At 35.1% G+C, this 16,448-nt stretch overlaps 1 protein-coding gene across 1 annotated transcript in view; it reads left to right on the forward strand.

Moving 5' to 3' along the window:
* Positions 1 to 452: 452 nt before the first annotated feature.
* LOC126767070 (mucin-5AC) overlaps positions 453 to 16,448 on the forward strand; it is a 45,069-nt gene continuing 29,073 nt past the window's right edge. The window contains exon 1 of the mRNA XM_050484688.1: positions 453 to 756. Coding sequence (XP_050340645.1) covers positions 453 to 756 — 304 coding nt within the window. The remainder of the gene's footprint in view (positions 757 to 16,448) is intronic.

The following is a 16,448-nucleotide window of genomic DNA, read 5'->3' on the forward strand; positions in this document are numbered from 1 at the left end:
CGCTAAATTGCTGTGTGTGTGTGTATGAGTACGCGCGTGTGTGTGTGTCCGACATTCAATTTTGCGCACTTCAATTTCGTCTCGTGCCAGTTTTTTCACTACTCCGCTTCGTGCACTTTGTGTTTGCCCATCTGCTGTCGCATTGCCTGCCGTTGTGCAAAGTGGCAACTTTTTAATTAGTAAAATTGATGGAAAATTTATTGTGCGCAAAATTGTTACGCAATATAGTCTTTGCGTGCTCTTTTTGTTGTAGTTGTAGCACACGCGTCGCGCGCCGTATACGAAATTTTCGCAAAAATATGCGCTTATTGAAATTTTTGGCAAGATTCACTTACTTACAACAACAACAACAACAAGCACTTGCTTCATATCATAACGGCTCTTTTTTAATTACTTTTTTGTTTCTACTTTTTGCAGGCAGCTAACATTTGTATTGCATTTTGCGCACCATTATGGCGTCAACAACACAAATGGCGCCATTTCCGCATCCGCTGCACAGCGTCAGCAGCAACAGCAACAACAAAAACTGCAGCAAAGCCGACAAGCGGCAGCAACACACAAAAATCTCACCACAAGCGCACCTGAGGCGTCGTCTCCACTGCAGTAACAACAACAAAAGCAACAACAACAACGAGGATAACAACAAAACCACCAGCAACACCATTAGAGCCACACTGTCATTGTTTTGTCAGTTTCTCACGGTATACTGCATACTTCTAACGGCAAGCGGAAGCGTGCGAATGGCACAAGCACAAGGTAAGTTCGTGCACAAACGATAACGGTATGACAGGGTTGCGCTATGAAATCACTGCAAAGCGAAGCGCTGCAATGCCAACGAGCGCAGGAAATCCTTGCTTTGCCACGGGCAAAACACTAACACACGCACACACTTATGCATATGTATGCACTTCTACACAGCACAATGTTTATATGTATGTACTAGGGTGGATCAAAAAAAATATTTTATTTTTTTTCCTTAGTTGCCGTTAATAAAAACCGTCGAAAATGACGAAAAAAAATTATAGTAAAATTTTTAATAGTTGAATTTTCAATTCGAGTGCATTATACAGAGTCCAGCACTCGAAGTGTAACCAATTAAAAAAGCCATACATTCGGTTTGGAAAATTATTATTTTTTTATTTTAAAGTACAAAATGTGTAAAAATAATCATAAATTCAGGACCAATTTACTTTTACTCGATATGACCACCTTTTGCCTTAACTATGGCCTTGAGACGGTCAAAAAACAAATCGCAAGCTGTCCGAATGTAACTTGGCGTTATTTTGGGCCACGAGACTGGTGTATTTTTTACTTCGGACCTTGCTCTCCAAAATGGCCCAGAGAGAATAATCCATTGGATTCGCATCCATGGTTTGCGACCGAAATGTTTGTTTGCCCACGACTTCATAGCAGCCTCCAGAACACTTTCCTGATAATATGTCGTATTTACTTTGACGCCAGGCTCTATGAAAAAAATGGAGAGCGCCCATCTACGGTGACAGCGGCCCAAACCATTATTTGTGGCGGGTGCTGCCCGCCCATCATCGGTGACCAACCGATGACTTAGATTCTCGTATGAACGGTCTGTCAAGTAAACCCTATCGTTTTGAGACAGCTTTCGGCCAAGCGAAGCAACTGCTTCGCTCTCTCAAGTCTTACTTACTGCTGCTTTGGTGTGAGATTATGGGCCTTTTGGAACTTGTAAGGCTTGACCTTAAGCTCATTTTTCAGTATGCGTCGGATGCTGCGGTCGGATATTTTCAGTTCTTTAGCCATTTGATTGGCACTTCGTCGTGGATTTCGCTCATCTCACGTGACGTTGCTGCGATGACGGCGTTTTGCGATGCTACCAGTTCATTAAAACGAGTGGTGGTGAATATAAACAAAAACTTTATTCACATTAAGGTGGTTGAGCTCACGCTGGCTGTGATTTTAAATGATTCACTTTTGGCAAAACACTTTTGTACACTTGTGAACAATACTCCGAACTGTCATTCAGCAAATTTATAAATAGCTGATTCCAGTGCAACAGCTGCGCGAACGGTCTGAAGTTGGTCACAGTTCGAGTGCCGGATCCTGTACATCCAAATGAAATAAGACACATTTGTACTTTATTTATGTGGAAAATCAAAAATCACAATTATAGTATTATTGTCTTTGTCATCACAGTCTTTTATTTATCATTTCTCATTTCATTTTTCACAGTTTCTAAGAAAAAATTTTAATTTTTTTTGACCCACCCTAATATGTAGGTTTGTATACTTGTATATACATGTATACATATAAGTATATACATATATGTGTGTGTGCAGTGCGAAGGCGCTTTTTGTCTCACATTTTAATTATACTGTTTGTTATATTAATGCAGTGTAGCAAAGGAAATGGAAGCATAAAAAGGAGAGCGAGTAGTGTGTAAATGAGCTGCATTGCAGCGAATTGCATTCCAGCATCCGTTAAGAAGAAACACAAGGATTTTGCCAAAAAATTAAAAATGAATTGTGAGTTTTAAACTATTTTGGGTCATTAAGAGCTAAGATGGTCTAGGTATATATTACTAGGATATGTGAAAATACTTATTTGAAGACGAGTAGATAAGTTATAATTTCAGGCGGAAACAGTTACTTATATGCTATGCGCAGGTTAGAGATATATGGTTAGAGGGTACTGTTGAGAAAATATCTGTATTTTCTTAATTCGGGAAAACATCACACCAATTAACCTAAAAACTTGAATAATTAGAACAAACTAACAGGTTTGGTTGGGGTGACCTTCCAAAAGACTGTACCGTGAGAGAATAAGAGATCAACCATTAAAGAGAGTAAGACAGTATTATCGTTACGACTAAAGTGCTGAAATAGGGGGATTGATTGATTTTTATAAGCTTCCCTAGATGCCACTTTTTCACCAGCAAAGACATTATCCGTATACTATAAAGTGGACCCACTAGAATCTCCAAACCAAGCTCTGGCGGGTCACAAGCTATAGGTGTATGGCCTGAATGTGACAGAATTCTTCCTCTATTGCTCAAAGCTGACCGCTTCGGGCGAATGTTTTCTTCAGAGGGTCCAATTATTGACAGTAAGGGTTCGAAGTAAGAGTTAGGTCGTAGATGGAACATTGACCTGATGGTCAATCTTGGTTTAAAGCATCTTTGCGCTAGCTCACCGAGATACGACAATATCCATTCGGTCCCCATTACTAGTAACTATCCATTTTCGAAATGGTTTGATTTTGTTGCGATTTTTCAGTGAATTGCAAATGGAAATTCGGTCAATGTGGTGTTTTTGCGTTAACTCTAATGGTACCCATATATTGCGCTTCTTTATGCTTGCAACCTTATTTAATTGGTTGGTGTAATCTTTAACACTTAAACTGCCATAGCAGTGGTCAGATGCAAGTATTTTCATTATTATATCGATACTTCAGCGCAGTCCGATCGCTCTAATACAACACGAGATACGGATTATTAAGGCCCCCTATTGAAAAAATAATGGACCTATTTTTACTAGACCGTGTATAAGACAACTTGATTATTCATTAACTTAGTACACCGAGTAGTAGGTGGTGGTCGGATATTGGAGCTGAGTACATTAATAGTCAAGATTTCATGTAGTATTAAGAGTATGCAGATTGGCTTGACGATTGCAATAATTTGGTTCAGATGTTGTCGTCGACCATGCCGAGTGACTTGTAGAGTTTAGTCTTTGTTCGTCGAGAACAAAACCTAGTCAGTCCGAAGTAGCACCTGTAGCAACAAGAGTTATTCTGTGTTGGATTTCGAGGCTGACGTTGTTGTTGGTGTTAATGCTGGTTCCAAGATAGACGAAATTATCTACGACTTCGAAGTTATGACTATCAATAACGACGCGGGCGTCAAGTCGCCAGTGCGACGACTGTTTGTTTCAGGAGATATTTCGTCTTGCTTGTTCACTACCAGACCCATTTTCTTCGCTTCTTTATCAAATCTGGAGTAAGCAGATCTAAAAGCGCGGTTGTTATGGCCCAGGACGATGGAGCCATGTGTACTAGTTCACACAAAAGAGGAAAGTTCTCTAAGCGCCATTCACTTGAGAGTGGCCAGAAACGATTCCTTTAGATATGGCTCAAGCAGCTAGACTAAAAACGTGAAGCTTCAATAAATAAAAAATTTATTTGAAAAAATTTAATACTTTATTACCATTATTATTGTCACTCGAAGTTAGGACCCCAAAAAAAATACACGTGGGTGGCCCGGGTTAATTTGGCTCGTGATGTTATCTTAAATCAAATATTCTTGATTATTCTTTATCTCCCAGCCAAGGTTGAGACCAGGCACATGACATTCTGGTCGGAACTACTGAAGTTAAATTTCAATGTCATGGTCTACAACTTTTACCATTGCATTTAGTAGATAATGTTTACAATTTCTTGCCTTGAAACAATTTGAAAACGATAACAGTTCACAAATAATTCAGGAACAACCATTACATTCACCTAAATTGAGAGCTCGGTGTCGTTCTTTGTCTGGTAGAATCATCGATCCGTACTTCTTTCGAAATGAAGGTACCACCGTTACTGTCAATGGAGTGCGGTATAGATCGATGAAAAACAACTTTTTATGGCCGCAATTGTAAGAAGAAGGCAAAATCTGGTTTCAGCAGTACGGTGCTACGTGCTACACAGTGGACACCCGATTATTTTAAGAAATTGTTGCACTAAATGGTCTCCAAGAGGTTGTGGTTTAACACCATTAGATTACTTATTATGGGGTTATGAAGTCAGTGATCTGTAGCAATAAACCACAGTCTCTTCAAGCCTTATAAGTCCATATTGAAAGTCCTATTCATGTCATACGACTAGATTTAGTGGAAACAGTACACAAAAATTGGGTTCATCGAATTCGTTCCTGCAAAGCAGGTCATTTGAATGATATTATATTCAGAACTTAATTGAATCGACTGTGTTTCACATTATTTAAAAAACATTTGAATTTCCTTAACAATGAGTGTTCTTTTTTTTTAATCATATCACTCTTATTGGAAAATCCTGTATATACCCATTCTAGCAGATATAAAATATACTCGATATCATACGTATATGAAAAATGGTTGAAAGTTGAACGATTAAGAGAAGGAGACATGTATGTGAAACGCAATGGTTTAATAATAAATGTAGCCACCAAAACCCAAAATTTATTTTATATTTATACATTTTTTAATATTCTTTGCACAAACAAAGTAGCTGTGCTAAAATATTATTTTCATTTAATTTGAAAACTTTTCAATAGCTTTTAAATACCAAGCAACAGTTTAGTAACCTAAAAGAGAAAACACATAACAGTGTTGCCATATCGCTGCACTTGTCTATTTGCATTAATATTTCGTTAATACGCTCAAGTAAATAAAATATGAATATTTAAAATTTTATCCGCGTAAATATTTAATGCAATAAGCTTGCACATTTAACGGTATTATCTTGTGGAGTATGCAAATATATGCACAGAGGCGTTATCTCTCAAAATATTTGCTTATCACATTTATTAAGCAAAAACAAATGACATTAGATTATGCTACATTGCCATGTGCTTTTATAAATATTTATGTGTGTGTGTGTTTGTGAATTGATTTAAAATTCATGTATGCCATAATATGCGGGATTAAACTATTATGAGCAAAGTGTAAATAAACGCAACATAAAATGATTTTAGGTTTTTCGCAATGCTGCAACAACAAAAAGTATATTTTTTTAAATGCAAAGTATTATTGGATTGATCATAATGCGTCGGTAAATATGAAATTTGGCAATAAAAAATATAGCTGCACATTTTGACACATGTGACATTGGAGAGAAAAAATTTAATTACTCGAGTTTTGCCTTTTTAATACTTTAAATTCGATTTAAGTAACACAAAAAAATAATTTCGATGGGAAAACTTTTTAGTATTTTTACCAATTTTTATTATCAATTTTTTCAAATATTTTTTCAAATATTTTTTCAATTTTTTTCAATACATATGTATGTTTTAATTTTTTTCAAATATTTTTATAAGATGCTTAAATTTATTTCAATATTTATGGAAGCGCACATTTAAATTTTACCTCCAAAAAAGCGATAGATACCTTATCTCGCAGTCCATCAAAGCCATATTTGTAGCTGGTTGCGTAAAAGCCAAATTAACTTTATTTTCACGCGCTAAGAAAAAACCCCAATCGGCAGCATATTCAAATTTCACGCTACGCTGCCGTTTAGCCCAACAGCCACCAGCAACATCAAACGTGCAGGAAAACAGTGTATTTTTTTTTTGCTTCAATTCATATATTTCAAATAATATTCTTTTTTTATGGGTGCAATTCGATTCACTTTATTTCTCATTGACACACTCTGCGCTTTATTTCTCTTTTAATTTGAAATTCTTTTGCAAAGTTGGCATAATTTTACGCGCCAACGAAAATGTCTAAAAAAGTGACAGTTGAAACAAAAAACCAAAAAAGAAATCACAGTGCAATTTGGAAAACGACAAATGAGATAAAATACAAATAGAAAGAGTGGTGGAAAGCAACTTAAATCGAATAGATAAATTGAAACGTCGAAATAAAATTAAATTTAGCTTTTTCTATGAAATTGCCGAATATCGAGAGATGGCAGTGGATAAAGAGATATTGACCTAGTAAGTTTTAAAAATTTTGTTTTAAAATAAAATTAAACTCTTTTAAAGCAGTTGACAATGAAATAAATTATTATATGTGACCTGGTCTACGGAAAGGGGGCTTAGGTGTCAAATATTCCGACCAAAAACTAGTTTCACAAAAAGTTAACTTTTTCGGACCAGGTCACAAAAACAGCAGAGGAACATCTTTATGCTCAGAGAATAGATTTGGGGCACATGTAAAACAAGAGCTTGATAACTTACTGGACGTCCTTGAAGCCTCTGGAAAGGAAAACAATTAAAGAGATAACGAGAAACTGACGAAACGAGTTGTTTATTTTTAACAGCTGTTTCCCAGAAAACTAGTTTTCGCACGTTAGCTTCCTTTTCGTAGACCAGGTCACATATATAGGTTGGCTCAGGTAAAGCTAGGTTAGAGGAACATCTTTATGCTCAGAGAATAGATTTGGGGCACATGTACATATATGATTGCAGTTGATACGGTAACTATTTTTGAGGATATAAATTCTATTCTAACTTATAAAAAATCCCATCTAAGAAACGTAAAATGACAGTGTTTAATACTTTTTTAAAAATATTTCCTAAATAATATTTATAGATTAAAGCCTTTGTAAATATAGAATAAGTTCTGCTCATAAGCCTTTTCCATTTCGCGAGAGACTTTATTTTAAGGGGTTAAGTCCACGTGTAAGTTAAAACACAAAAAAAAAAACAAATATGGAAGGGCGATATAAAGTCACCCAGAAGTTCGAAAATTCTTATATAAGACATTTTTGATATACAGACTTAACATTATTAATAAATAATTCTCTCTGAATCCAAATGATATATCTTTCAGATTGACCGATTTTTTCAATAAAATGTACTCAAGCGGAAATTTGAATCGCATATTTGTTATCTGGAGGCTTGAATATTTTTGGCCCGAATTGTGCAATTTTTGAACACAAGGGGACCCATTTGAAGCGCCTTATTCGGGAAAAATTGTATGCCGATACATTCATTGAAGCTTGATTTGCGTTTTAGACAGCAAACGAATCAGACGAATTTTAAAATTGGATTATATAAGAAGAAGGCACGGTTGCAGTCCGGTTTCGTTTGTTTGCACGATGTTCGTATGTCCCTATATAGAATTATAAAGGGTGATCTATTTCGATATTTCTACTTTTTAAAGAAAAAACACAGAAACTTTAAATTTCCGAAAGAACATTCTTTGGCATTTACTTTTTGGAGATTGTATCTTTCAAATGTTGGCTACGTCTCAGTTAGTTCATCCGTTGAGTTCAATTTTTGATGACTCGCTCGAGCATTTCAAATGGTAACTGGTGAATGACACGCGTGATGTGTTTCTCCAAGGCCTGAATCGAGAATAACTTCGAATTTTTAACCACTTCAAAGGGTACATTTTTTCACAAAAAAATTGTCTTTTGAATCACCCATTTCCTTCAAGATAAAAATTTTGGCTATCTTAAATTTAAAAACTTATAGAAAAATTAAAATATTCCACAATTGGATTTTCTAACATTTTTCGAAAAAAAAATTCCAACATCATTCGAATTATCTTGCAATCGTACTTAAGTTAATAAATGAATTGATATTTGAATACTTATCTGAAATATAGAAAAAATATCTAAAAAAAATTATATAAAAATATATTTTTGATAATCGCTCACAACATAGATGTAAATATAACATATGCACATATCTTCATTCATGTGCCTAAATATATTTAGGCGAGGTAACCCAGCAGTAAAACAGCAGATTAGTTAACAAAAAATCAAGTTTTTTGTATAATATTACTGTCTAATTTTGAACTAGTGTGAAAATTTCAAAATCAATTTCAACTTTTTCCAATACCAATTTGGGGGTTAAGGAAAGATTCTAAATTTTTTCATCAAGAACAGTGAAGTTTTAAACAAATTTAAAATTTTCTCTAAGAATATAAATTGAACCAGACAGTTATGTTAGTCACTACTTTTGAACTGTTACATTTCCGACTGAAAACTGACTATTGGTATCTCCTAGGGCATTAACACTAAAAGTATTAGCTTTTTATATGCAACATAGGCCACCGCTTAACTAATATATTCTGCATTTCATACTAGTTATAAAGTAGTTCGTATTATAACTAGTTTATTTCACTACAGGAGTGTTATGCCATCCACATACACACATACCTTTCCCTTTGCTACCTGTGATATCGTAAATTCTATATCATAATCGTTTAAGTGCTGCGCGTATTTCCTGCCATCTGATATATACATCTACATACATATATACGTATGTATTTTACTTATTTCCTTATATTCATTTAGTGACTTTATGCGGAAATTTATTTTATTTACTAATGCATTTTGAGTGGCGCCAACGAGTCGAGCATTGACGGCGCCAATTGTTGTTCTTTTTTGCGTCGGCGCCATGTAAAACGTTTGGATTTTAACTTTAATTTTATTTCGGAATTGCTTCCTTTTGTCAAGTGATTTTTAAATGTTTACAATATTTCATTTTAATAAACATAGCGATTTTATTTAGATGATTGCATTCGGAATTGTTACTAAAAGCGATGCATCTATTTTAATAATCATATTTCATGGAAGCGCACGTTCAGCTTGCTTCTGTGTATGTGTGTGTAAGTGTAGAAGCTGTATTGCTCCGGCTTTCATTATTTGCCATATTTATAGAAAATTGAAAAATATGCGCGAACATTTTTCAAAATTGAATTGGAAAATATGTGGAGCAGTAGATTAAGTTATTTCACCAAAACGTTTGACAAAAGCGTAATTTGTTTAAAAATATGAAAAAATCTGTTCTAAGTAATTTAATAAACTAGGAAAACTTTGGTTGCACCGAAGCTGTAATACCCTTCAAAATACAAAATATTGCCTCCAGGACATCTGCACAATTTCAGATCGATTTCTCAAAAACTGAGAGACTAGTTCAGATGTGTAGATATAGTTGGACAGACGGATGTGCTTAAATCGATTCAGCTCATCATACTGGCCATTTATATAATATATACATTTAATGGAGTTTTCTACCTTTCCAACTGGCTATTACAAACTTCGTGGCAAGCACAGGCTTTATGGACAATCTCGATTCAGGACTTGGAGCATCCAAGTCAAAAGCCCGAACGAGTCATCAAAAATTGAACTCAACGGATGGACCATCTGAGATGTAGCCGCGGCTAGCATTTGAAAAAAAATTTTTTTTCAAAAAATAAATGCAAAAAAATGTTTTTCTGAATAATAATACATATTTCCCATTAAATTCGAAGTAGGAAAGCTCGAAATGGATCTCAGCTGACTACCTCTTTTCGATAAAATTGATCTAAAATAAAAAAAACAACGGAATTCCATTTCTTGTTCGTGCGTTTTAATTGAAATCAACTGACAGACGGACAATCACAAACAATCAGAAATTAATTTAGTAATTCCAAAAATGTGTAGCTTCGGCTAATTTCTTCTTTGGGGTATATAACGTGCGCCGTAACATATTTTGCATTGCCTTGAGTGACAATTAATGAAGGTTTTATGGCATAGAAGAAATCACTTCAAATTGCGGCAAGAGAATATATACATAACTTTTCAACCGAACAATTGAAATTTTATCTTCCGGTAATTTCATTAGCGCTTGCCACAGCTGTTCCACCGTCCACAAGCATTCCACTACTGACAACTAACGGAAAACAGTGGCTGTCGATAGCAGGCGGCGGCACTCAACTCACGTTGCTGACGGCGCTGCTGGTCATTGTCATGTACTTTTAAACAAATTAAAATTGAATTAGCAATTTCGGCTGTAATCCTTTTGATGCCGCCAACCCCAACCGCACATCCAACCACACACCCACCACCCACCAAGCAGTACCACCATTTAGACAAGGAATCACCCAAGCGATCGTCTACACTGCCGCCGCGAGCATCAACGCTGCGTTACGCTGCTGAAAAAATAACTGTCTCTAACAGGCGGCGCAGCAACACTTAAACGTCACACACACACACACATACATGCATAGCATATGCCGTTCGATGGAACCACTTACGCGATGCCTTTCCATTTTCATCAACCAGTCGCTTGTCTTGGGAATCAAAGGGCATACAGCAGCGCCATCGGCAGAGAAAGCTCGCAAAATGATTGAGTGAATGAAGGAGTAGTATGTGGGCGAGTGAGTGTTGCTCTCAGTAAGCGAGTATATATATGATGCCATTCCACGAAAGTATGGTGAGCGTATTGTGGCAACGCTAATGTGCCTTGTGGCGCGGTACATGCCACAGCTTTTGGCCGTCGGCGCTTTTCTGTCTAATGGCGAGTCGTTGCTATCAATTAGTTGCAGTTCTAATGCGCGTTCTCTACCCTAAACCCCGCCGCTCGCTGGTGTGCGCCATCGCAGGCTATATATTGCCTCAGCTGTGCATGGCAACTCACTCGTCCGGTGGCAAATTAGAAATTACAAACTGTAACAATCGTAAACATTCAAAGTTCATTAAAAAATTAAGTCAATGAAAGCGAAGTGAATTGGTATTGCTCGCGCGTAATGTAAGGCAAACAGTGGATGAGAGATTTTAGATATATGGTGATGTTTTTCATCAGAGGGCTGAGTAATAATTGATTGTTGAATAATTGGAAATATGCTGAATATGCCGGAATTTTCAGTACGAATACACTGATTTCGAATTTCCAAAAAAGAAATATATGATCAGCCATTTAGCTGAGTTCATTTGCAAATATTTGTTATATGTACATATATATTCTTTTTTAAGCGTACTCACTTCTTAACCATCTTAACTATGGACCAGCTCAATAGAGCATAAAAGTGTTTCACAACTTTAATAAGCAAATTCCAGTACATCCATCCACTTATGTTTACGGAATATATTTTAAAAATAGTGATTATCGATAAATAATGGAACTGTGTTTCAATTGGCTATAAGTTTTGTGAAAATTAAATTGTGTATTAATTGGAATCAAGTCAATGAGTTCTCCTGCCCTTTTCTCTCTTCTACAGTACCTTACTTCACAGTATCTCATCCAACCCTCAAACAAGTATGCTCAAGGGCAAGTGTTCAATTGCATCTGCCACAAAGTAAAAAAAGACAGTTTTCTTTCGATCTAGCGACCTAAGCATGTACAATGCTACCAACAGTTATATTTCTGGCTGCTTCAACCCTTTTACTTTCGCAATAAATTTCGATTAGTGTCTACCAAACTTTTCAATACCAGTAATTTCCGTGCCCGTTCTCTCCTTCCTTCCTATTATAATTCCGGAGGTCTCTCCTATTGTTGTATGAACCTACCGCGAAAAGCTGTTCTCACATGAAGTTTGTTACAATCTCTCGACTTAATTGCTCGTAGACTATAAAGCTATTTCCCGTACTCAGAAACCATTCAGAGGCACACCTTGTTTGATTTTCTATTTCATCAGGTTTTATTTACTTTTAAAGATATATACTGAAATTTTAAATTTTAAACTCGTTTTTCGCAAAACATTTTACCAAATTTTAAAATTTGAACAGTTTGGAGACAAATAATCCCTATCCAAGTTTACAGGTCTCCGAATAATGACCTCAATTTGACAGTTGACAGTTTTTGATCTGATGAAAAATCACATAAAATTAAACTTTTTTTGCAAACGCCGCCAATTCGTCATTGATTTCTTTTGGACTGTAGGTCATTCATATTCTCCTGCGTGCTTCTACCCCTTGCCCGCGGTGTGGTAAGCCTGTTATTAAGCTTGCTTCAAAATATCAGCATAGCTTTGCCAGAAAAAAAGCTAAAATACTTAGCTTGAACTGATGTTATAGACTTTGGCTGAGATTCTTACTGAGTTTGATGGTGCTCAACTGGTAGTAGCAAAAGCTGGCTAGGTCTGACCGGAAACTTAGATCTGATACAACGGGGAGCAGTTAGCCCTTGGAGTTCGCTTCAATCTATTCATTGGGTACTTTGAGGAGATTTGTGGTGGTTGTGGTTTAAGCCTAAAGGCAGGTAGTATTGGAAATTTAGTTCAGTCTTTACAGAAGAAAGGTTCAATGAAATCTCCTCACTGATGGCCTTCATAAATACTAACTGCACCTAAATTCTTCATTACGATGACAATGTATACGTAGAACTCTAAAAAATCGAAAGCCATGAGAACTCTATCTCAATGAACGTAGTTCTAAGGCAGAGTTTAAGAGGCACTTAAAAATTCTTTGCTAAAAATATTTTTACTGAAGTGAAACCACAAAATATTCTAGAACACTATTAACCAAGGTAAGTGCCTACATTGTTATTTACAAGAAGATTTATAGGTTTGCGAAATTCCTTAGTGTCTCCCATTATCCGAAGCTCGTTCTTCGCAACAAATGCGAGACAAGAATGCTTAATGAAATCGAAAGCGACATGCAAAGAAAACGAAAATTGAAAAATTAAAAGAACTCGACACAGCCGCCAAACCGCGATCAATTGGTCAAGATCAAAGTGAAGATCATGGCCAAAGCTATTTGTAAATATTTTCCACATTATTTGCCACCGAGCTAAAGTACACATACACATACATATGTACATATCAATTTACACACTTCTGCTGGCATGCCTTTGCAACACATTTGCTACGCACTATTATCCCCGCCTCCGCTGCATCGCACTGCTATTTATAGCCACAAAGTCATATGAACAACGCATGCGCATTCACATCGCCGACAACCGCCAAGTGGTAAGTTTCGATTTGGCAGCTGCTCACACGCGGGCCGACAACCACTACAGCTGGGCACCACAGCCTGGCTTAGCTGGATGATCAGGGAGCCGGCAAGCTGAACGGCTGAAAGGCAGCGTAAGTGAAACCCATGCAAAGTCTTAATTTAATCGCCGCGTGTCTGCGCCCTAAGCAGCAGCATACAATATTAATAATGAGGCAAGTCTAAGGCAGCCAAGCACACAAACAGAGGCACGCAAACCCAGCATAAACCCGCATTCTGAGCCTCGCAAAGTGGCAGTGCCGTCAAAGGAGCTGCTTAAATGCTACTCCACTGCCAGACAAGCGTGTAAATACCTAGTAATTGTAATAACAACAACAACAGCAACAACAAAGTCAGCAGCATCCAACTGCCACTTAAGTTAATGATCGGCTCAGGCAGCAAAGACTTGCTGTCTGCGGTTCGGTGTTTCATTAAATCAACGCATATTGCTTGCCACATGTTGCATGTTGCATGTAATTGCATGCAGTAAGCTTAGCTGCTGGTCAATTCAGCATTCAGTGGTGGCTTAGTACAAGTATATATGTACGTGCTTACATCGCTAATTTGTCCCGACAGTAAGCGTACAACAACAACAGAAACAATTGCACAGTAGTGTTATTTGCAATCAGTAAATTCGATTTGCAGCAAGGCACTGATTGCACTTTCGGTTTTCTCTAATTGTGCAGCAAACAGGCTGAAGCTTGTAGTTGTTTTTGTTATTATTTGTATACTGAAATAACTAAAGACTTAAGATGGAAACCTTAGGAATGATTTTTATTGTTATCAATAAAGAAAATAGCGGCACGAGTAAATAAGTTAGTTATAATTCAAGTCCCTCTTCCTCTTAATAACAATATTTAATTTAAATATTGAGCTAAAAAGAAAAAATTAAAAAAAAAATTGTAAAATTTGTAATTAAAATATTTTAACACATCGATCAATCAATCAATATTATTATTGTTTCAGATTCCTAAAATGTAAATTTAATCGATAATAATGTTTTTATTATCGATAATAACCTAATCGATAACAGTACTTTTACTGTCGATAAAACCAAATTTTTTCGATTAAGTTCCTAAAACAAAAATTTAATCGATAATAATGGTTTTATTATCGATAATAACCTAATCGATAACAGTCGATTTTATTGTCGATAAAAACCAAATTTTTTCGATTAAGTTCCTAAAATAAAAATTCAATCGATAATAGTATTTTTATTATCGATTATAACCTAATCGATAACAGTACTTTTACTGTCTATAAAAACCAAATTTTTTCAAATACAAATTTAATCGAAAATAATAATACTGAAGTTAATTATGTTAATATTTAATAGATTTCATTAGAAACTGTCGATGTCATAGACAGCAAGAATTTCTCAGAATCGTTTGATTTTTTTAAATTAAATCGATACAAATAAGCTTTTGTCAGTAGTTATACTTGAAGTTATTTATGTCTAATGAAAATTATTTTCTTTTGTGATAGAGATTTTTTGTTTGAAGCACTTAAATATTCGATTATAATATATCGATTATTATCGAATAAAAGAAAATTTTTGGTTAAAAAAAATCGATAAATTACTTAATATGACTTTATTGAAAGTTACTCTATTGAAGATTTTAACCTTTCCGTAAAATAATATTTTTATCCAACTATCGATAAAATAATTAAAATATATAATATCACTATAATAAGCTTTAGAATTGCAGAAAAAATTTCATATATGTAGTCACTCATTAATATCATAAATAAAATTTTATATCATATTTTTTTGAATCGAAAAGTTGGTTAGGGATTTCATTTAGTTTCACAAGATTATAAGTTATATCGAACTGATAACATAAACTCTTTTTTGTATGTCAAGAAAGTTTCGGAAATTTATAAATAAAACGAAATTTTTTCAATCATCATCCAAATTTATTTTATTCCCTTCAAAGTAACATATATTTCAAGCGAAGAATATGTGTCTACGCTTCTTCCAATCGTCAAAACATTTTTCATAGGCACTTTCCAGATGGCCTTCAGCTGTCGCGTCGAATTTGTTTTGATGTCTTCAATTGAGTCGAAGCGTGTTCACCGAATTGGATACTTCAGTGTGGAGAAAGGTAAAAGTCACAGGAGGCCATATCAGGTGAATACGGTGCTTACTCAATGTTATTTGTTGAGTGTTTGGCCAAAATTTAACACAAATACGTTAAAAAAATTTTGTAAAATTCGACAAACACTACTGAGGTCGACTGACATAAACCGCTGCTGTAAACGCACTGGTTGACAGATCGCGCTAATTTTTGGCATCATAATTAAGGACAGTTGTACCAACCTAGGAAAAAAAATTTACCTGTCTCCCATATTAGCGGGAGATTAGAGGGGGAAATGAAGAACTCCCGGCACTTTATTGACAATTTATGATTTTACAATGCGTTATGACAAATTGTGAGTACCCTATATATATTTGCCTTTTTCAAAAAGTAATTGAATTTTTTAAGATTAAGTTATATCACTACAATCAAGATTTCAGATAGATGTTCTAACCGCACAATGTCGTGAAGATACATTAATTTGATACATAATCCATTGAAACATTTATTTTCAAATTTCGGTTAATCTAACCCATCTATTTTTAATAATAAATTCAATAGAAAATTAATTTATTAACTAGATATTTCCCAAATATAATCGCTTTTTTATACGACAACTAGATGCAGGAAGTGGTGAAATTAGACAATGAAATTAGTGTTTTCTGGTTAAATAGTCGCTTTTAAAAGTAATAAACTCGACAGATGATTACATTTTAAACATAAATGTCTGAATTTATTTTATAGGTTCCATAACTTAAAGATTTTGTTCGAATATTCAATTTGAACGGCTTAAAGCCCAAATTATTCAAAAAGTTGTTTTTAAAAGTAGCTATAAGCTACTTAAAATTAGAAAGGTTATCTAAGAAACGTATCAAGAATGCCAAAAAAAAGCAAATTTTTTTCTGTGAAAACTTTTAAATTCATTGATCCAAAAATTTGTACACATATTATCTTTTAACTTTACTTTAAGACTTAGTATTAATAAAACTATTTATTTGGAAAGAAACTACAGCT

The sequence above is a fragment of the Bactrocera neohumeralis genome, chromosome 2 (assembly GCF_024586455.1).
Source record: "Bactrocera neohumeralis isolate Rockhampton chromosome 2, APGP_CSIRO_Bneo_wtdbg2-racon-allhic-juicebox.fasta_v2, whole genome shotgun sequence".
NCBI classification, from domain to species: Eukaryota; Metazoa; Arthropoda; class Insecta; order Diptera; family Tephritidae; genus Bactrocera; species Bactrocera neohumeralis.